Source organism: Theobroma cacao, chromosome 4 (genome assembly GCF_053813885.1).
Source record: "Theobroma cacao isolate CCN51 chromosome 4, ASM5381388v1, whole genome shotgun sequence".
Taxonomy (NCBI): Eukaryota; Viridiplantae; Streptophyta; class Magnoliopsida; order Malvales; family Malvaceae; genus Theobroma; species Theobroma cacao.
In genome coordinates this window covers 4,907,577-4,929,656 of record NC_142642.1, presented here as the reverse complement: position 1 = coordinate 4,929,656, position 22,080 = coordinate 4,907,577, and the positions used below count along the sequence as shown (strand labels likewise).

The 22,080-nt window shown below is 34.5% G+C and overlaps 1 protein-coding gene across 2 annotated transcripts; it reads left to right on the top strand.

Annotated features, from left to right (window-relative positions):
- Positions 1-1,007: 1,007 nt before the first annotated feature.
- SUA (suppressor of abi3-5) lies at positions 1,008-16,061 on the top strand. 2 transcript variants are annotated; one of them, XM_088805422.1, is made up of 16 exons: positions 1,008-1,261; positions 1,497-1,586; positions 1,777-1,817; positions 2,099-2,849; positions 2,939-3,010; positions 3,104-3,196; positions 3,276-3,355; positions 4,098-4,248; positions 4,691-4,778; positions 4,868-4,959; positions 5,040-5,108; positions 7,864-8,043; positions 11,925-12,117; positions 13,535-14,503; positions 14,702-14,886; positions 15,626-16,061. In XM_088805422.1, exons 2-16 carry the CDS (start codon positions 1,539-1,541, stop codon positions 15,803-15,805), a joined length of 3,192 nt encoding a protein of 1,063 aa, XP_088661548.1. In that variant the 5' UTR covers positions 1,008-1,261; positions 1,497-1,538; the 3' UTR covers positions 15,806-16,061. The 2 variants fall into 2 exon arrangements, with proteins under 2 accessions (XP_088661548.1, XP_017975068.1); XM_018119579.2 differs by having other exon boundaries at positions 4,095-4,248.
- Positions 16,062-22,080: the final 6,019 nt, after the last annotated feature.

Sequence of the window (22,080 nt, the reverse complement as noted above, 5' to 3'; positions counted from 1 at the left end):
TTGTTGCCCTTTATTTTTTATCCTATTAATTCCATCTCCTCTTTTCCTTGAATTGGCAATCATTGATAACCTTCTTTCTTTTTTAGAATATAAAAATGGCATGGTTGGAAATAATCTCAAACCGTTAGATCTAGTAAAGAATAAAAAAAATAATTTGGCAAAAAGTCTTTAGATCCAGAAGTGGAACTAGATTAGGGTACTGTATACTTGAAAACAATCCCAAATAAGTCGAATTTGGTGACATTTGTGATAATTTTTTTTAAATATAATTTTTTTTCTAAGAAAATCTTTTCAAAACTAAAAAATATATATCAAATACGATCAATCTAGCAATTTTAACTTTCGTATGGTCGAAAATGATCTCAAATAAGTCAAATATGATGAAATTTGAACTTTGAAATGAAATAAAAAATAATTTAAAAATAAAAATGTAATACAAAATTTGACTAATCAAAGACAAATGTAGCCTTTATATAGCTAGAAATAACCTCAAACTAACCGATACGGCTAACCTAAGCTAATTTCAATGGTAAAAAATGACCTCAAATAGATCAAATTTGATGAATTTTAAACTTCATAATAAAATAAAAAATAATTTAAAAATAAAAATATAATACCAAATCGGACCAATCAAAGACAGATGTAGCCTTTGTAGAGCCAGAAATAGCCTCAAACTGACCGAAGCTTCCTCCACTTCCTTCCTCCCTCTTTCATCTTTCTTCCCTCTCATCCTTCTTTCCTCCCCTTCTATTTTTTTTTTGTTCAAAATCAAGAGCTAAAACGGTGTGTTTTGACCAAAAGTGAAAAATAAAAAAAGCCAAGAGAGGCCTTGCGGTGCCATATGGGTCTCCCAAAGGCCCCAAAAAAAGCCTTCTTTTATGTATGGACTGTTATGTTAATAAATAGATTACAGATTTGCTAGCTTTATTTAGTTTTTGGCGTCAATGAGGGCTTTTAGGTAATTTACAATAGATTCTAGGGTTTTTAGAAATTGTTTGTGCCAACCCAGGCCTGGTTCGGTATTTTGATTCGGTGGTGTGGGTAGTTTAGCTCGAAGCTGTCTTTCCTCCCCCATATGTTCTTACTTTTTGGTTTTTGATAATAACAACAATAAAGATAGAAATAGTAATACTTACTGATAAAGTCTCTGAAAAGATTTTGCGGTAGAGAGGAAAGCGGATTGTAGAATCGTCGGAGGGGCAATTAACAGGAGATGCTGATGCTGGCTTGATTTGATTCAACCCAACCCAATTCCTGCCAGGTAATAAACAATGAAATGCAGATTGTGGCCTTTGTCAATGGACAACATCGATTAGGATAGTAGCTTTCTTGTTTGATTTCTTTCCGTGATTTCTTAGCTCTTAGCTCTATCACTCTGGAAGATGGAAAGGGGATTTCGAGGCCGAGGCCAAGGCCAAGCCCAAAGTCGTGGGAATTCTGCTTCCTTGGTTCATAAATGGCATAACCGTCTCTGTTTCTTCTGCATTATATTACAGGAAATTAAACAATTCTTCGCCCCAACCAGGGAGAATATCGATATGGATCCTGCTCGCTACCCTCTCCAGCAAGGATGGGATAATAACAGCGTAATTGCGGTTTCCTCCTTTATAATCAATCACCTATATGGGGTCATAATACCGGAAATATTTTCGGATCTTGTCATTCTCTCATCCCTTATACAAAAATGAAAGAAAGCCGTGGGGCAGTGAGGATATGGACTCTGGATTTGCCTAATTGATATTTCTTGCTGACATAGCTTATCTCTTGAATCCACAGGCTCTTGAGGGGTATTCCGGTGTCCATGAGCCCAATTTCCGGTGAGTGCTGACTGCTGCTTATCATCGTCTGCACGGTTATTTAGTTCACATGGGTAAAACATTACTAGTTAGAAATTCTGCCCTATTCATTTTTGTGCTTCATGACACAGGTACATTGTTCACAAATTATTTGCTGATGAGACATTTGGCCTTTTGTTTTAGGGCTTTCATGCCTATTTTTTTGATTAGATTTTCTATTGAAATACTTATTTGCACCAACATTTGGATTCATAATATCACATTTTATCTTTTCTCTTCCACTCTTTTCCTTACCATGGCAGGGTTGGTGGTTCATATGATGAGAGGAGATTTCTAGATGAAAGATACTCAAGGGATAATGTCTATCCAAGAAGTGCTTACCATCGAGAGTTTTTGGAGAGGGATAATCACTCCACTCCATCTGCAGCTGCCGCTATCTGGTCTCAATCAAGGAGGAGAAGTTATGAGGAAGAATATCCCCATGATAGGGATTCTAGACATCATCAGAAGCCTTATGTTGATTCATATAGTGACATGGATACATTTCGTGATCATGAGATCACTTCATTTCAAGATTTTGATAAGTTTCGGGATGGCTATCGTGGTGTTGACAACTTTCGTGACCATGAATTTGACAGGCCCTCTAGGTGTGGGGGACGAGAACGGGATGACTACTCATATGATGATTATGACTATAGGCCCCGTGTTTCCCATCAGAGCAGGGAGGACAGCCGTGAGAGGGATTATGAATATGGTCGACATAGTTATGATTCTGATTATGAAAGTGGCAGTCGGAGAGATGGCAATTGGAGGAGGCGTGAATCTCGTGATCGAGATCGCTTGAGTAGAGAGAGAGATCAAAGTCCACATAAAAGGCATGAAAGGTCTCGCTCGCGATCCCACGGACGTGATGGTCGTCCCAGATCACGGTCACCTCGAAGTCGAAACCATGGGCGAAGCCATAGAGAGGACAGCTATGATGATGGTCGAAATGAGAAAACTGAGAAGCGAAGGGACCGTGAAGAGAAATATCAGCGGGGGCATTATTCTGTGGTGGGCTTCATTTTCCATGTTCCTAATACTTCTGCTACTGCATTTTGTTTTAAGCTGTGCGATTGGGTAAAGATTCTGCTTTCTCGCAGGCACCATCTGCAACTATTGTTGTAAAGGGTCTCTCACAGAAAACAACAGAAGAAGATCTATACCAGATTCTTGTAATATTTTGTTCTTTGTTTTTGTATTGAGTACTTTCTTCTGTCACTAAATATAACTTAGATAACATTTCTCCATTTTTATGTGGCCGTCAGGCTGAATGGGGGCCACTTCGTCATGTCCGTGTAATTAAGGAGCGACATTCTGGCATTTCTCGTGGATTTGCGTTTATCGATTTTCCTTCTGTGGTACCTATCCCATCTAACTAGTCAATGCCTTGCTTTTTTGTTTTTTGAATGTCATATGACAGAAATTGCTTCTGAACAGGGGGCAGCACGCACAATGATGGACAGGATTGGTGACGATGGTCTTGTTGTGGATGGTAGGAAGCTTTTCTTTGAGTACAGGTAAATTGTCTTCCTACAATCATAATTGTAGTTGTTCAAGTGACAGTCTTTAAATCTTCTTGTTTTGCTCTGTGATACTAGGTTTTAGGGAAAAGTTTTTTAGTTGTACTTTTTACTATTCCTCTCTTGGTTTGATAGTAGAAAACAGGTTGTAAGGGTTTTAATGAAACAGAGTTTTGATTGATTTGAATTTGAGAGCAAAAGAGTTGCTGAAAAGTAAAGACTGCTGATGGATAATGCAAGGTATCTGCAAAGCAGCAAACAGGGAACTCAAGAACCTCACACATTTGTCAAATACTGCCTCTTTTATTTAATTGCAGGAATGCTTCTGCTTAACTGTAAATCTTAAAATAGAAATTGAAATAGAGAACTGGTTTAAACATAAAACCAAGCTCTCACTTTTGGTATCATATATTATGAGGTTCCATTCAATGGAAATCTTAAATTACTTCTATTTTAGCCTTTGGTATACCTTAAATGTGTGAAGTATATCATATACATATTTTTTTAAACTTGGATCATTTATGTTTCTCCATGCCTTGAGAAATTAATATGGTTGAAATCGGTAATAGATCTTAAATTTAATGAAACATTCTCGCCTTCTAATTCTGTTTTTATTGTGAATTTCTGATGACTAAGGAAAAGAAGACAGTCCTCCATTGTATGTAGCATATTTGGTTTTCCTGTAATGTGTTTGCTTACAAAACTATTTATCATGTTGAAATCTGTTCTGTTGCAGTAGTAAGCCAACTGGGGGCACTGGTGGACCTTTTGGTCAAGATAATGCTGTGAAATCGGGTCATTCAAATCATAAAAGCATCACAGTACCTTCTGATTGGATGTGCACGATTTGTGGATGTGTCAATTTTGCACGACGAACTTCATGCTTTCAGGTCAGTATTTCCTTCCCACTCTTTATGGTTTTGTTGTTATAAATATGAACTGTATAAAGTGTTCTTTCAGTGATATATCTGTAGATTACCTTCCTGCTATCTCATATCACTAGGCCTAAAAGTAGGTAATTATGGTTGGTAAGCTTCATGTGCCATTGGATGAAGACCTACCAGCAAGTGATGCTAGGAGCTAGGCTAGGGATGTATCATGTACATGGATAGTGGACGTCAAAATTGCAATGCACTTTATTTTGGGTGTTGAAAATTTGATATGATTATGAACTCAAGTTTGGCTTCTGAATCCTATTATTTTTTATCTAGTTCTTTTACTGGAGGTGTATTAGGTTTAGTGTCAATCTACAGTTTTGCTAATAGTTATGTCTACAGATTTTGCCAAGTTGATACAAATTTGATGTGCCCTTTCTCCTGACCTTCTATGCAGTGTAATGAGCCACGTGCTGATGATGCTCCACTAGCTGACATATCTTTATCAAATTCAACATCGCTAGGAAAGAAAGGATCTGAATCAGGTTGGTATCAGCTGTTAGAGCTGTATTTTAAGCAGGCTTGTATCATGTTTGTGTACTTGTCACAATTTATGAAGTTGATGTGTAATTAGGTCCTACTCATGTATTGGTTATTCGTGGGTTGGATGAAAATGCTGATGAGGAAATGCTTCGATATGAGTTTTCTAAACATGCTCCAATTAAGGTATACGATTTTATCATGACACTCTTTTGAAAATAGACTCTTTTCTAGCGTCTGCAAAATCTTATGCACTCAATTTGCAGGATCTTCGCCTTGTTAGAGACAAGTTCACCCATGTTTCTAGGGGATTTGCTTTTGTACATTTCCATTCGGTATGTCTTTCTTCTTAATGACAATTGAGCTGCTCTCTTGATATTTTAAATGAAAGTGCAAAACATGTAAAATATGAATGGGTTCTAAATAAAGTGGACTCTTGTAATTAATATGATTATATGCATTGGCTCTAATAATTATCTGGTCTTGCTCTAATTCACATAAAGCAAGTGTCGAATAGGAAGTTTGAGGATGCCTATTCCCAATTTCCTTTTTAGTGTGGTGCTCCTCTCTAGTGCAAATAAATATCAAATTTGTCGCTAAAATTTAAAATTTATCATTGCTGTTGTGCACATGTGTACAAAACATTGGTATAACTATTGGAAGAGCTCTTTCCTTTTTTTTTTTTTTGGAAATAAAAATTAGAGGTGTCCACAGGTCAGGCTAATCACCCAATCTGGCTGGCCCTGGGCATATTTTTTAGGCTTGGGATGTTATTATATTAATATATGATTAATTTTTTAATTTTAGTTCTGAAACATATTATTAAAATATTAAGATAAAAATATTTTCTAATATTTCAATAATAAATATAATTAAAAAAAATGAGTGGTTCAGGCCAAGCTCCGATATAGGTTTTAGTGGTGTCAGCCGGGCCCGTCTTGGCCCAGTTTGGTCCATGGACACCCTATAATAGTTAACATATTAGGTCTTTATACATTTATGTTTAGTTCACAATAAATATCATAAATAATAGCAGAGGCAATTCTGTTAAGCGAAAAAATACTGCTATCTTTTAAAACTATTATTCTGGTAACGTGCATTGCATGTGAATCGTTGAAGCTCTAATCAGTTTTAGCCCTCTTGCTATACTATTGATGGTTGGAATAATGAAAACTTTACTTGTATATGTATTTTGGTTTTACTTTAATAAAATTTCATGTGTTTAATTAATGTTTGAAGCTTGGATCTCTCTTATGCTCTTCAAATTTTTAGTGTTTTTAGTATTTTCATTTGATCGATCTTTATTTCAATTCTAACTATGTCTAGAAAGTAGTAAAAAAATTCATATAACAACATATAGATTTTCAATGATTAAAAATTCAAAAGTCTTAAAATTAATATTAAAAACTATATGAAATTAACAATAGGAAAAAGTTATCTTCCATTATAAACATCAAGACCCAATGGCCTCAATTCTATTGAGTTTTTATAGTTTTTTAAAATCAATCGCTTTACATAGTTATGAAGAAAAAGGATTCATTGGCTAATTTAGATGGGTTATTGTCTCTGGACACATATTTCCTTGCTTAAGTCCTTCATTTTCCCCACCCCACCCCTTTTCAATTCCCTTTTTCTGTTGGCATCGATTTTTGTGGCCATAAAACATCAAAGTTGTTACGTTAAATCATGCTTTTGGTGCAAATCATGGTAATCCACATTTGGTAACAATGCAAATAATAAATTCCACAAAGTCACTATTAACAAAAGTCTAACTATGTTTCATGCAGACACCCAATGGTTAGAACTTAAGACTCCATTTTGGTCTCGAGTTCGAATCCTGATGGATGAGGTGGGATTTATGGGATGAGAGGGGGTGCGTCCTTTGTGTAGTCTAATGTCACTTGTACAAAAAAGAAACCCAAAAGTCTAACTATTTGACCTTTATTTATTTTGTTTTTATTCTATCTGGGTTTGTTTATTTTGATTAAAACTTTTTGACCAAAAAAATTGCCTTTGGAGGAAAAATAAATGAATGAAAAATGGTAATTAGGTAAAAGCTTGAAATCTTAAACCAATTTATAGATTTAATATTAGAAATAAAATATGCTTTTTTTTATTAAAATACTATCAAGTTGAAGCTCCCTTGGCAGTGGTTGTTGCCAGAGTTTCATCATTTAACTCACAACACGCTTTTGTTATATTGTGGGCTGTCGCATGACATAAACATGTGAAAAATGAAAATACTCACATATAGAAGCTAATTGTGTCGTATCATCAGTTTCCATTAGTCTAGAATTTCACAAACACTGTCAATTTTATTCACTTCAAAAATATATAGCCTGCACCAAAAGGCTGAAACATTGAATAGCTAAATGGAAACACAAAAGTACAAGTATATGATAAAACTCATTGTAGCACTAGTTATAACAATCACAATTAAGAAGTTGAAACTTTAAGACTACAACTTTGTTTTAAACTCTTATTAGCATTAATATCTATCTGAATTGGATTAGAACTTAGATAGTTTAAGCTAATACTGAGTAGAATATTTATATTTTCGTCAAACAAAAGTTTTACTAAAATTTGTGCTTTTATAAATATTTTATATATTATTTTACTTCTCCTGCCATCTTACGTATGAAGAATGCCACAAACTATGTTTTCTTGTGCAAGTGAACAGTGCAGCTTCTCTGCAGGTGATAAAAAGGAAAATATCTGGAGCCTTAAATTGCTTTAACTGATTTTTCTTCTCCATTATTTTATATAATGGATGCTACTTTTAACTTAAGATATGGTCTCAAATAAAGCACAGTAGCATAATCTGACACATTACTGACCACATTGTGGGGTCTGCTGCCACTATAGGATGCTCATCTTAGAACTCTGTACTCCCTTACGGGCTATGTTAAAGCTATACTCTTATATGTTTTCTGCTGTTGTTATTTTGTCTCTTTTTAAGATTTTATTTTGGTATCATGAGAATTAATTGCCAGGAGAGAGGTTAAAAAAAAAAGAAAGAAAAAAAATGGCGTACCTTCTGTGTCGGGTAAAATTATTTGTAAAACATGAGCTATGTATGCTGTCATGTAGGTAGATGATGCCACCAAAGCTCTTGAAGCTACAAATGGAACAACCCTTGAGAAGAATGGACAAATCTTAAGGGTAGCATATGCAAAGAGTATTCTTGGGCCAGGATCAGGGACTTTGGGACCTTCACAGTCGAGCAGTCTTGCAGCTGCTGCTATTGAGGCAGCAGCATTTTCTCAACAGGTAATTGAAGATATTGTTATTTTGAATGATGTCAGACCATTGAGAAAAAGTATTTGCTGCAATAAAGATTAAATATATTTTTGCTGTTTCGGGAACTACAATTTATGTTCTTGCAGCGGCATTTGCTCACCTGGTACTCCAAGAAACCTCTATTTTTGATGTTGTGTTTAGAAACTGCATATCATGTGTTATATTTTTAGTATGATGCTTTATATATTCTTTTGTCCTTTCCAAAATCATACTGTAAAGTTAATGCTTTGAGAAACTTGGGTAATTCGGCGGATTTCAGCAAAGTAGACTAGGAGCCTGAAACAGCATTAATTTTCTTTAGCAATGTGAAAGTGCTTCGCTAGTAAGTGATAATTTTATATTAACTTTGAATCTCCTTTATGTACTCCCAAAGATCCATGGTCTCCCTCCTATATCTTTTTGATTGAAAAGCTAAAAAGAAAAAAAGTGAGTTATATTAACTACAAACGATTGGAGATTATTAACTGAAAAAACAGAATAGATTTAGCTGGAATAGTAGGCTGGGTAATTTTGTCAATTATTGTTTCTAAAATGGATATTGCTTGTGGTCTATCAGGACTTATATTGTTGGTAGTTAAGCTAATATGACTTTTATGTGGTTTTAGTTTATTGGAATTCAGTCTACCTATCCTAGAAAATCCTAGCAGAGTCTATCAGTATTCAGTCTGGTTAAGTTAATATGACTTATTAATGAATCTGCCTATTCTAGCAGAGCTCTCCAATAAATGCGTTCTGGCAAAGATTTTGAATGCATGGTTGTAAAACTATTTCCTCCTTTTCTTCACTTTGATGTTATAATTGATGAAACAAACTAGTAATTTAAATGAAAAGAGCAATAACAGAAGAAACACTTTGAGAGCAATTAGAAACTTCTGTGGTGTCACACCTCAATTAGTGTTGGATCTCATCATAATTCACAATAATATGGCTGAATATATCTTCTCAAAACTAACTCCAAAAGAAGGATTACACCCCTTTATATAGGTCGTAAAGAGGCTAGTTTTTAATCAGCTATAACTAAGGTGGTGCTAGTTAGACTCCATCATTAAGCATACTTAATGATGAAGCAATACAAAAGAGAATTCTTCATCCTTAAATATTCTTAAGGGTGTGGTAATCCCAAATAGTTACTTGTCAAAAGTGCATCTGAACACTTCCCACCCACTCAATAATACACAATTATTATGGTAAGAAATATTTACCGGCCTAGTCAAGTCCCAAGTTAAGTCTTCCTCAATTCTCATGCCAAATAAGAACTGGTTTCCTCCTTTTATTTATTTTAAAGGCTTATTGGATCCTCATCAATAATATTTTTGGGGTTATCCTCTTCGTTTTGCTGTGTTTCTTCTCTTCTGCTAACAGGTTATTTTCATTACTCTAACTTAATTCTTGCTGTTAGATAACTCCTGCAATCTGTCTGCTTGCTGCCAGCCACTTTTACACAATTGTATCTCTACTTCTCATGTCCACCCCACTTATCTTTTTTGTTTTCTTTTTCCTTCAATTACTCTGCAAAAAAAACATAATTTGTTCTAGCCTAAAAAAAAACATAATTTGTTCTAGCCTAACTCACTACACAGTGCAGACAGATTACTCCAATCTCCTATGCCAGTTAGGTTATCCTGCATTGTGAAATATCCCATGTCCTGTCTGTGAGCTTGCTGGATGGTAAAATCTGTATAGATGAGATATTGTGCATGAAATACTTGGAGGATGTTTATTGCATTTGATTGAATGGTTAAGTTGGTGACCTTTGAACACAGTAGGCATTTATAGTTGCTCATGTCCTAATGTACAGTGCAATTATAGCAGTCAGCTGTTGTGACATAGATTTCTGAACTTTAGAGAACCAAATGTAGATTTAATATGTTTGCACATCCTTTCATACTAGTACTACAAAATTTTGACTATTGAGACAGGATCATATGCACTGTTTTGAACATCCCTGACTCTTCTTGGGCATATGGTATGATTAGTCATATAGTACTTGGTTTGTTCTCATTCATCCATGTTTAAAGCTAATTATTTGATAATAATATTAAGTAGCGTTGTCAAACTAACTTTATTGTCTCATAATACTCAGTATTTAAATACTGGCCTTAATTGGCTGGTTGAACTGGAATTGTCAAGGGCTTTAGGCTGGACAACCTTGTCAACCAAGGTAAGAGCAAAACCCTGGTTTTAACTTGCCTGGTTAACTGTTAATTTAAAAATAAGAAACAGAAGACAAGCAGAACAAAAAACAAAATCATCATGGTCTCCACATCTACTAAAATATTCTTAATACTCAAATGTATCAATTACCTTGTTATCTTAAGAGAATATAAAAGAAGATAAAAGGAGTGGGTCCACTATCAAAGTATCAAACCTATGTAATTCTAGATCTATTGATCTTTGATCTAAAGGGGGGATAACATGAAAGAAAAAAAAAGGATTAGGAGGTTTTGATCATGATGTTTGGAATATGGTAATATAGCTTGGTGCGTGGAACTGACAGAAAGAAAGAAGATTTTTGGATCAGTTACAAACAGGAAAGTTGTAGATGATAAGAACCCAGGAATAAAAAGGAAGGATGGAAAGAAGCTCTAAATGAGTATTGTGGAACTGAAGGGGAAAAGAACGCTCCTTATCTGATAAAAGTCATAAAAGAAGTAAGCAGTATAAAGTAAACCAGGAAAAAAAGGAAGAAGCTGTAATTAGTTGAAAAATGTAGAATGTCATGTCATTGTAAGGTGTCATTTAAAGCAAAGAAGTTATTTGTGTGCCAATGTCTTAAAAAATCAGACTTAATTTTTTTAAGGAAAGAATTGATATTGTCAGGTTTACTTATGGACCTGGGGTTGGTGGGTCAATGTCTGGGCTGGATATGTTTTTCATTTGTGACATAATTCTCTCATTTCACATGGTCGAGGAAGCTTAAAAGAATGTATCATAATGGAGCACCTTGGATTAAGAATGCTTATAATACCTAATGTGTTGAGAATGCTATTGCTTTTGTAGTATTTCATCCTTTCTATCACTAAGATGTACTGATCAAAGTTTGTATACATCTTTTCATCATTTTGTGAGCAGCTCTTCCCTTCTTTTTAGAGGCATAGAAGTCAAAGGAAAAGTAAGAGATACAAGAATTATGAATATTTGGGCTGCCATAAGGAAAAGGTCTATTTGTTAGTGTTTTAAATGCAAAGAAGGAAACTGTGAGAAGGCCACTGAAACATGACTGGTTGATCAGTTGTGTATTTTAAAATGTTAGGATTTCAATTTTTTTGTTATGGATGATTTATTCTGATTCAGTTCATGATGTGTGCAATTTAGCAAGATTGCAAAAGTTTGGCATGTAAACTCACCCAGGTTCTTGCTGAATACTTTTGGGACAAATTTTTATAGGGTTTCCGATGTGTTTGTTCTAATGCAACTGTAGTTGTTCTCTCATAGTTTGATTGATGTTGATGTTCATATTGCCGTTATCAGATACGGTGCTTTCTTTTTGTTTTTGTTTTTTTTTCAATTATGCTTTTGTCAATTGATATTGAATTTAGTATCGTGTAGCTAATGGAAGGGATGAAGCAATACAAAAGAGAATTCTTCATCCCTAAACAGAACCTACTATCAACACTTAGAGCCAAAAAGCAAACTCCCTTAGATTTTCTTAATTAGTTTGTTGAGCAATGTGTTCTTTTTTAGTTTATGTGTGTGCCTAGTGATGGATCCATGCAGGTCCTCTTTTTTAAGCTTTTATAATTTTATGTAAGTTGCATGGTACATGAAGCTGTTGCATATTTCCTGCATCCTAGTTGCCATCTTAGCTCCATATGCTTCTTGGACTCATTTATTGTCATTTATCCTTTCAGTATGATGCTGTTGGATGGACACCAAAGGAATATAATCCGGATGACAAACAGTCTACTGGCTGGCAGGAGCAAGTTGCTGGTTCAGTTGCAGTTCAACGAGATGGTTCAGCTTTGCATTCTGGATTTGTGTGGGATGAAGCCTCTGGTTATTACTTCGATGCTGCTTCTGGGTTTTATTACGATGGAAATACAGGTTTACTTTTGCATTTTATTGAAGCTTTCCATGATTTTGTATTTCTTTTTTTGCACGTTAGCAGTCAATATTACTCCCTCTTTCAAATTGAATGTCCATCTTTCCTCTTTGGATTGTTCCTAAACTATGTCTACTTTCCTTTTTAAACACTTACACTTCTTAGTTTTTCTATGTTCTATATGAACTTTTAATAATGTTTTTTAGTTTTTGGCATTAAAAACTATAGTTGTTATGCCAAAGTGTTTTTCTTAGTCGTTATGCCAAGTCAAATGTGGATATTCAATTTGGAATGGATGGAATAGGGTTGGATATTTATATTTTTTTTAAATAATCTATTTAGTAATTTTGGCATAATTTATAACTGAACTTAAATAAATTTTTAATAGCAGAATGAAAATGTTATATTTATTAGTAGTTGAATTTATTGGAGATTTGTTTAACGCTTGCAAATGCTTTCTTGCTACAAAAGTTTTTCATTGTGCATGGTTCCTTACTCAAGTTGGTCATTGGTGGGGTGTGGTTAGGTTGAGTCATAGCTTCAATCCTTACCTTGAATGGATAGATGGTAAATTCTGAACAAAACTTGGAATTGTTTCTTCGTTGTTGGCAAAATGATTTATTTTCGTGAATAAACATCATTCAAAGCTAGCTCTTTCTCTATCTCTCTCTCTCTCTATAACCGACACATTTGCATGTTTGTGAGTGTGCTTATGAATGAGATATTATGATCAAAAGTGAGTGCTAGGCATGTTGTCATAGTCATGTAGGAGATAAATTTGCCTTGTGGCTCATTGGCTAAGTTGGGAAATTTGTTCTAAAATTTATATATTTGGTAGAAATTAGGATTTAGATTTGGAGTGAAAAATGGTTTGATTTTATTGGTGTATGTTGACAACATAGCTGCTGGAAGATGTGTGGAGGGTGCTAGATATTTCTGTGAGCAGTCAAATAAGAGTTTGTAATTCATTTTGGTGAGATTTAATGAGAAAGGAGCTAGGACATATGTAGTTTTTGGATTATGAAAAGGTCAACAGTGGAAGTAGGGTTAAGGATTGAATGACACAATAAGATATGATGCTTTGTGGCAGTTCTAAGTGCTGTGAATAATGACAGAAGTAACTAATAGATTATTGGACTATGGCCTAATAGCTACCGAGGACAATTGGACCAATCCAGCTTCTAAAGAACATTTATCTAACCCAGGTATTGATGTGCCACAGGTATATTCTACACTAGTAACAGAATAAACCTTAATCCTTGTATGGAGAAAAAAATTGTGAAATGTTTCTATGCCAATGCAAACCAAATGGCTTAATGCTTTTTAAAGTTCTTTAATTTTTGGAGCTCAATATATAATAATACTCTGGAGTTGCAATTTAGGCCTTCTAATTTTGTTTTCGGCTGCGTCAACACGCAGGTCTGTATTATGATGGTAACAGTGGGATTTGGTATTCGTATGATCAACAATCTCAGCAGTACATCCCTTGCAGTGATCAGAATCACAACAGAACACCTGGTACACAATCTGAGCCTTCCAAGGGTGCTGATGGTTCCATTAACAGGAAAGCAGTAATATCTGCACCGGCTGCTACTGTCATGTCAGTTGAGAAGGCAGCCTCATTACCTGATGCGGTCCAAGCTGCTGCAACAGCAGCACTAGCTGCAGAGAAGAAAGAGAAGGAGAAGGAGAAATCAAAAGAGATAAAACTTGCTTCAAAAAGTAGTATACTGGCTAATAAGAAGAAAATGAATAACGTGCTGACAATGTGGAAACAGAGGAGTTACGAAGGTCAGGCAACCCGTTTGGCTCTTGATGACAGTCACTTGTCTGCTTCAGCTGAGGATAGACCTCTGTCAGCTGGACAACAAGCAAAGAGCAAGGTTAAATTTGATGTGATGGGCCTGAAGGAGAGTAATACATCAAGTTTAGGAGTCAACACAGCTGCCCAAGCTGCATTTACTGGGGGTTTGGACTCTCCTGTCAAGCCAAGGCCTGTAAGTAACAGCTCAGGGGGAACTTTAATGGGTGTAATAAGAGGCTCTGCTAGGGGCCTGGTGAAGTCTGATACTCCATACTCTGGATCATCTGCTGGAGTTTCCACCTCTTCAGCTGCTGCTGCAAGTGGTGAAGGTTCTTTCTCATCAACAAATTCAGATATACCTACCGTCATGACTCCCTTTAGGACGGATGCATCTGCATTGGGTTCTTATACTCCTACTGTAACTGGGAGTGGTAAAAGAAGGTTTTCTGAAACACCAGTGCCTTCTTCAATCAACAAGGAGCAGTCTCATAGCGCTTATAGGGATCGTGCGGCTGAGAGGAGAAACTTGTATGGTTCATCTTCCACCGGGGATGATCTGCCTGACCATGATTTCTGGAATTCAAGTAAGCTTGTTTAACAGTGTTCATATTATGCCAATCATTGTGCTTGATACCTTCAGAATTATCTCCAAAATTAGCCATCAGATTATTTTAAATATTGGTTGTTTAAAGGCCTTTGGTTGTGTAACTTGATGGGTCCATTGTTTTATCTTCATACTTATCATTAATTTGTGATCAATTCTGCATTTGTGTACTTTCAAGATCGAGATTTGGCATCCAAAAAATTCTCCTCAGATCCAATGCCTTTCCCACCTGGTGTTGGTGGTGGACGTGGGGTAATATCAGATGATGTTCAGAGTTTTGAGGTGATCACGGCAGAGAAAGCAATTGATGAAAACAATGTGGGCAACCGAATGCTCCGCAATATGGGTTGGCATGAAGGATTGGTATCATTTCTCTCCTGTACTTTTTAGCTGTTAATTTCTATTTTTCAAGTGCTATCGAATTGCTTCATAGAACCCTCTAGCTTTTTTCTGTCTCCTCTCTTTTGTTAAAAAAATGAATAATTCTGACTTTCAAATGGCCCTGTTATGTGGTGTTGTTCAAAGCTATGTTGCCTCCACTTCTTTTTCCCAAGTACCACTTTTAAGACATTTGATGGATATCAATATGGCTTTCTGACCCTCCAAATATATGGAAAAACTTGAAAAACAATGAACATGCCTTTGTCGGGCACATACCCTATTTAAGACTTATTCTTGATTCCCAAGCAAAATCAGTTAAAGCCTCTGCATTCTAATGTTAACTTAAAGGTGATAAGCATACAGATAGAATGTAATGCATGGTTTATCGTCTTTTGCTAACATTTTGGTAGCAAGTGCAGCTATGCTTTTGTTCTGATTATAATGAACATTTGTAACGCTCTAGAGTCAGTACCAATTACACTGTCTAATAAAGTACTTTTCAAATATTTTTAGCATCAATGCTCTTTCATAATTGTAAATTTACTTGTTTTCTCTCTTCAGAAAATATCTTCTTACATTTTCTTAATTGTAGGTAAATTTGAGAGATGAAATTAATTGGTACATCAGTTGCCATTTTGCATCTTTGAAGCAGAAATTTCTAACAATTTTAAATCTGGGGGATTGTTTTTTCTTGTTTTTGTGCATTTGATGTGGTAAATAGGGATTGGGGAAGGATGGAAGTGGAATGACAGAACCAGTTCAAGCACAGGCCATGGATAGTAGAGCAGGACTTGGAAGTCAGCTGAAGAAGTTGGACCCAAGCCTTGAGGTGCAAGCCGGCGATAGTTATAAAACCGTCATTCATAAGAAAGCACTTGCTAGGTTCCGTGAGATGTCATAGGTAGACAGATATGCGGTGATCAAAAATCAAAAGCTAAAAAGAAGTGGAAATTGTCTTTGTTTATAAACATATTTAGATCATTAATGAATCTTGAGGTTGTTTAAAACTGTTACAGTCTAGCAATTTGGAAGGAAATTTAGATTCATAGCTTTCAATTTTGTCTGAAAGAGTGGAGTTGTTTTGAAAGACATTTAATCAACCTGGAGATTGTTAAGGTCTTTATTTATCTATTTGCGCCTAAATGCTCCGATTAAAAGTCTGAACTTCTAAGGTCCGATCCTTCTTTTATTGTTAAACCACTTGTCAAGCTTTCCAGTTGCTTTGCCCAAAGCAGCAAGGATAGCACTAAGCTTCCTTACTACACAAATTGAGATTTGGATATATGTCAGAATAATACCATAATATATGTATGAACATTGAATGAATGTGCGAGTGTCAAGTGTCTGCTAGATCAAATGTTGATATTATGACAGACTCGCTAAGCCTGCGTAGTGGTTAGAAAGTTTTGAGCAAAGAGTACTATGGCAGATGTTATTAGTTGGTTGTACAAGTAATATATTCCTGATGGTCAGATGATGTTTGTATGATGTTTGACAGTTGATGTCATGAAAAACTTGACGAGATAACCCTTTAAATGATTACTATTAGTCGTATACTAAAGATTATTCTTTGAAGAAATCTGTTGATTTCTATGACGAGAGAATATGCTGAGTTTGCATAACTGCAAATTGGAACAATAATTAGATATGGGGGTCTCATGGTGATCGTTGAACATTGAGTAAAAGTCAAAATTTGTGGGATGCTTGCATGAAATCTCCGAAAAATTTTGCATCTTTTAGTCTGAATTAAGGTCAGTAAGATTAAGCAATCAATGTTGAAACGGGATGAGGTCATGTTTCTTCAATCATTTTTTAAAACACATTTCCCCTTGCGTAAGTTCTTTGAGCCTTATGATAAAGTGCATTTAGAATTTGGGAGATTAAAGGATGCAAATCATAAGCTAGTGATTTCAAGGATAAAAGGCTCCTTTTCATACCTGCATGGCATTATCTTTCAGCTACGCACATTATCATCAATTTGCAAAACCCATTGGGCCAATACATTTAAGCCATTATTTCTTAAACCGATCATTCATCAAATTTTGAGGTTTAATGATGTGTGCACTACCATAGCTTATTACATCTGGATCCTATCATTGATCAGATCTTCAAGTTCATTGTTTTTGAGGAAAAAAAGAGAAAAAAAAAAGGAAAATCTTTGAGGATTAATTACTTGTTATTTGAAAATACAAGTTGTAACATGTCATCTCTATGTGCATAATAGGTCACATCATTTCTAAACTTTGAGCATCGAATTTTTTTTTTCGTTTTTTTTTTTAAATCTTGAAGAATTACTTGATCTTGTGGATTTCATCCCCATATTAAGTAATGAATGACAAAAGCGTTTGGAGGCAAGTTGAGCGTGAGTTAGGATGTGTGATCCTTGACATTTAGGTACCCACATGAAACTTTTCCTTGACATTTACCTAGGAACCTAGGGCCTTTCCTGGTAAACCAACATTTTTTATTTGACAACCTTGAAGTGAAGTTTTTTTTTTTGGTAATCATAGGATTTTCTCTAATAACCCCAAAGAGTTTTGGCGATGTTGAAGCAAAATCCTTATCTTAAATCCAAATTCAACAATCTTATGTTTGGCCCGACAATCTCATGTTTCTCTTTTCTCTAGCATTTATTGAAGTTTTTTTCAACCACCTAAAGTAAGTTCTCATCATCTTGGGCTAGATTTTGTTGGGGAAAAGCAATGCAATCTTGTAAGGGAAAAGCCAAGCAATCATTAGTTAACCGAAACATTAAAACTTTTCCCCTAAGTAAAATCACCCTTCGGATTTGTTTAATGTAAAATTATAATATTAACTTTATTAGTTTTAAAGTGATTATAGTTTTGAAATGACAAAAATCATAATGAAAATTACTTGAATGAGTTTTGAATATGTTTGCATGAGTTTTAATCTTAAATTCTTCAAGTTAAAAACACCCATACATTTGCCTTTGAAATGTCTTAAATATTATGCATTAATTTGGGTTTAAAAAGAAGCAAAATTAAAGTTTGGTCCCGCTGTCTATTGGGGATCGATCCTCCCTCCTTTTTGAAGGGATTGATCCCCTCTTCATGAAATTTGAAATCTGCAGCTAGGGATTGATCCCCCGCTCCTAGAAACTAGCCGTTGGCACATTTTGGATGGAAGTAACGAATTTTTTTGCACCTTTTGTTCTCCAATGTTTACAAAAATTTTCAAGTATAAAAAAGACTTCTTCAGCAAATTTTAGAGGTTAGAAGAGAGGAGAAAAACCTCACATGCTTAAGTATTAAATTTTATGAAGAAAAAGAAGAAAAATAGAGAGAAACTAGGCTAAAAAACCAAATATACTCAGCTAGTTTTGAATTATGGAACTCAAGAGGAATTGTTGAATTTACAGAAATTTTGGTTGTAATAGGTGTTGTTGAAGCTCAAGGATACTAAGTTGAGCAAAGAATTTGGTGGAATGAAGGCTAAAGAGAAAGTGCCTCTTTCCATTGAGAGTAGATTCGTAGTTTTGAAATTACTTTGTTAAAGTGTAAGAATATTTGGTCTGATTTTGCATTTAATTTCTATTTGCCAAATGACTTCTTTGAAAGCATGATTTTGAGTGATACTTTTAAATGTGTTTCAAATGTACTCTGATATAAGTATATGTATTTTGCTAATAGTCTGTGCATGGGGAACAAGCGCTTTAACTATTTTTGACTCTTCAAAATGAGTTTTAGCTAAAATGTCATAAAAGCCACGTGATGCCTAACTCTGATTTTGTCATTTGTGCTCGCGTGTGAATATGAAAAGTGTTACATCTCGTTTTTAGAGGATGATGACCGGTGCAAGGGCTTAGACGAATGCCGCATCCTCATTTCCTTGAGGCATCGTGATCGGCGCATCGACCTGGAAGAGCATAACCCACTAAGCCCAAGCAAGACTCTTATCTTAAATATCATTAAACATTCATCGTTTTGTGCGGAAGCGTCTTATAATAGTTGTTAACATAATCTCATTAAACATACATTCATAAAACTCATTATATAATTAATGAACTTCTCAACTTAGTTGTGTAAACTCAAACATTTAATACATGTTGACAAATACCACTATTACAATGCACAATAACATTAATCGTCACCAACACCCTCAAGTGTCCATAAAGGCTCTCGAGCCACCATCATAATCTTGTACATAACGTTATCAATATAAAATGCTCAACAGTGGCAACATTAACATAAACATGTTGATAGGCTATAAACACAAATATAAAGTAAAGACCAACTCGTCAGCGAAAAATGACTCCACCTCTAGGTTGTAAGGGGTTGTTAGATCACCTACTGAAAGAGGAACGGATCACGTCTCAATGACACTGGCAGCTATCAAAAGTGCTATCATTGATCTGAAACAAAAATAAATGGGGAAAATAATGTGAGTCACAAAGATTCCATGAGTGGATATGGGAAAGGACAAGCCAAGGGATAAGAGTATTTTGTAAGCATGCACTTGTAATCTCATGCCATTTGTAAACAATTTATTCATAAAATTCACGAAACATGATATTTAAATGCATTTTAAATATCATTTGCATGAAAACAAGTTTGCATAACCTTTAGAAGCCTTTGCACCTTTGAAATTCTCATCAAATATACTCAAACAACCTTTTCTATAATGAATCTATTGATACATTCTCAAATATATCGGTACTTTCAAGAATCTATCGATAATTAATATATTTCACACGGAAAGCCTCATGAAGCGTTTTGTTTAGAATGTATCGATACATGCTCCATATGTATTGAAACTTTGATCGTGGAACTCAAGTTTTAGGGCAAAATTCAACATTTTTGTCATTCCTTAAGCCCTTTTACTTCTTAGGACTACCTTTAATGCTCAATTCATTCCATCTAACTTATTCCAATGCCAACATAGTGTATAAATCATAAACAATACTCAAATAAACTCGGCATACAACATTTCATAAATGCATAACAATCATAATCATCCCATTAACATTAAAATGCCTTATCTAATTATCATAACTCATAAAATGTGAATGTTTGTCTCCCCCATCAACCTTGGGTCGGCAATGTACAATCCCATTGCACCTTGGACATTTATGATGCATCATAGGAGTGAAGTCGTCACTTACACCCCGTGAGAGTGGAATCAATCACACTCACTGAGTTCTCATACTCATAGCATTAAGTATGTGGAAAGCCCATCACATAGATGTTTACTCATCTCATAAGGTATATGGAAAATACATCATATACATAATCTCATGGAATTTACCATGCATACTTAATCACTTTATATGGTATATGGAATTTCACATACACAATCGTATAGTATACATCATGCGTACTTAATCATCTCATATGGTATATGTAATTTACATCATATACATAATCTTATGGCATTCGTCATACCAAACATGCACATTATAGCATCTATAAATAAACATACAATATCTTGTACCCACACTAGTCTGAAGACTAGAGTAATTGAGTGGACTTCAAACATAAGATGCTTGTCCCCCCTTGTTGAAAACTAATACATAGTAGAATATTTACGTAAATAGTAGATTCGTAAACATTTTGAAAACCGTTGTGTCAATTATATGACAATCACTAAGAATTTATTTTTCTTCGAAAATCATTTTCATTCTTAAAACTCAAATCATTAGATAAACCATTTTAGAGATATCATTTCAACATACATAAATAATCCTTTTCATCGAAATCATACTAGCTTTACATAACAAAATAATTTGAAAGTGGTATATCCATTTACCTAGTTGGAGATTCGATTCTTTATTCCAATCACAACTTCGTTTCGATTAAATCCGTGGAGTTTTTAAGCGTTCCTATCACAAAACATTCATTACATTCAATTTCTAAAATAAAATCTTGAAATAATCATCCTAGGCACTTTTGAAATTTACTCGCTTTTAGCTAAACTAATTTTCTAGCTAAAATCCATGCTTAGAAACCCATAAATCTCTCATCCTTACCTTAGGTGAGCTTAAATGCTTAAGAAAATCATAAAGCCTTTAAGCTTTAATCACAAATAGAAAATCTAAGTAATAAAATCATATTTTTAAAAACTAAAAATCAACATTTAAAGTTTCCAAAGCATAAAAATGTCATTTTTATCGTTTAAACTCAAAACCATGCTTTTTAATGATCAAAGATGAAGATTTGCATCAAAAATAGTTTGAAAGAGTTTAAGTTGAGAGAAATACCTTAAAAAAATGACTGAGGGTTGAAAACCTCAAAAAATGTGAGGTATTTATAGTTTTAAGTGTGAAAAGACAATTCTACTCTTTTTATTTTTTTGAAAATGAAGAAATGTATTGATACATTTGGTTTTAGAAAAATTGTATCAATACATAATCATATGTGTTGATACATCATGAACATGTATTGATACATTTGAAACAGAATGCAATTTCTGAGATAGATTACCTATAAATTCTACCCAGCTTATTTACATTAAATACTATTTAAATAAATTTCCTCCTTTTAACTTATTTTGTCATGACCCGGAACTCCCATCGAGCCCGTGATAACAGCCGCGACGTCGCGATAGACATTCATTACCAAGAATGTTAATCGAAACCTCGTAAGGCTTAACATCAATTTTTCTTGCTTCCCTCATAAGTATTAGTTACTAAAATCATGTTTTGAGAGATTATAAATTATTTCCAATTCAAAACAATAGAAAAAATAAATTTTTCCTCAGGGGCATTTTGGTCATTTTTCCTCAAAAATCTCGAAATCCGCTAAAAATGTAGTGAGTACAAAACACATAATTCATAATCAAAAATAAGTTTAAACATCTAAAACCTTAATTTAAAATGAAATTACTATTATTTGAATATAATAAAAATATTCAATAAAATATTCTATTTTCTTATAAAACAATATTTATAGAGTTACCGGTAAATAATTTTTGTAGCGTAAAAGCTAAATAAATTCATATATACTGTAATACAGTAAACCAGAGTATTTAACTTAATTTACAATAACCAGTGGGCTCCCGAATAACCAAAAATAAGAAAAAATTGTGAACTTACAGTTTGGAGGATGCAAATCCAATGATAGCCCTCGATGAAATCAGCTATCTACAGCTTATTCTGAGCCTGAAATGGGTGGAAAGGAGGGTGGTGAGATTATAAAATCCCAGTGAGTAAACAAACAT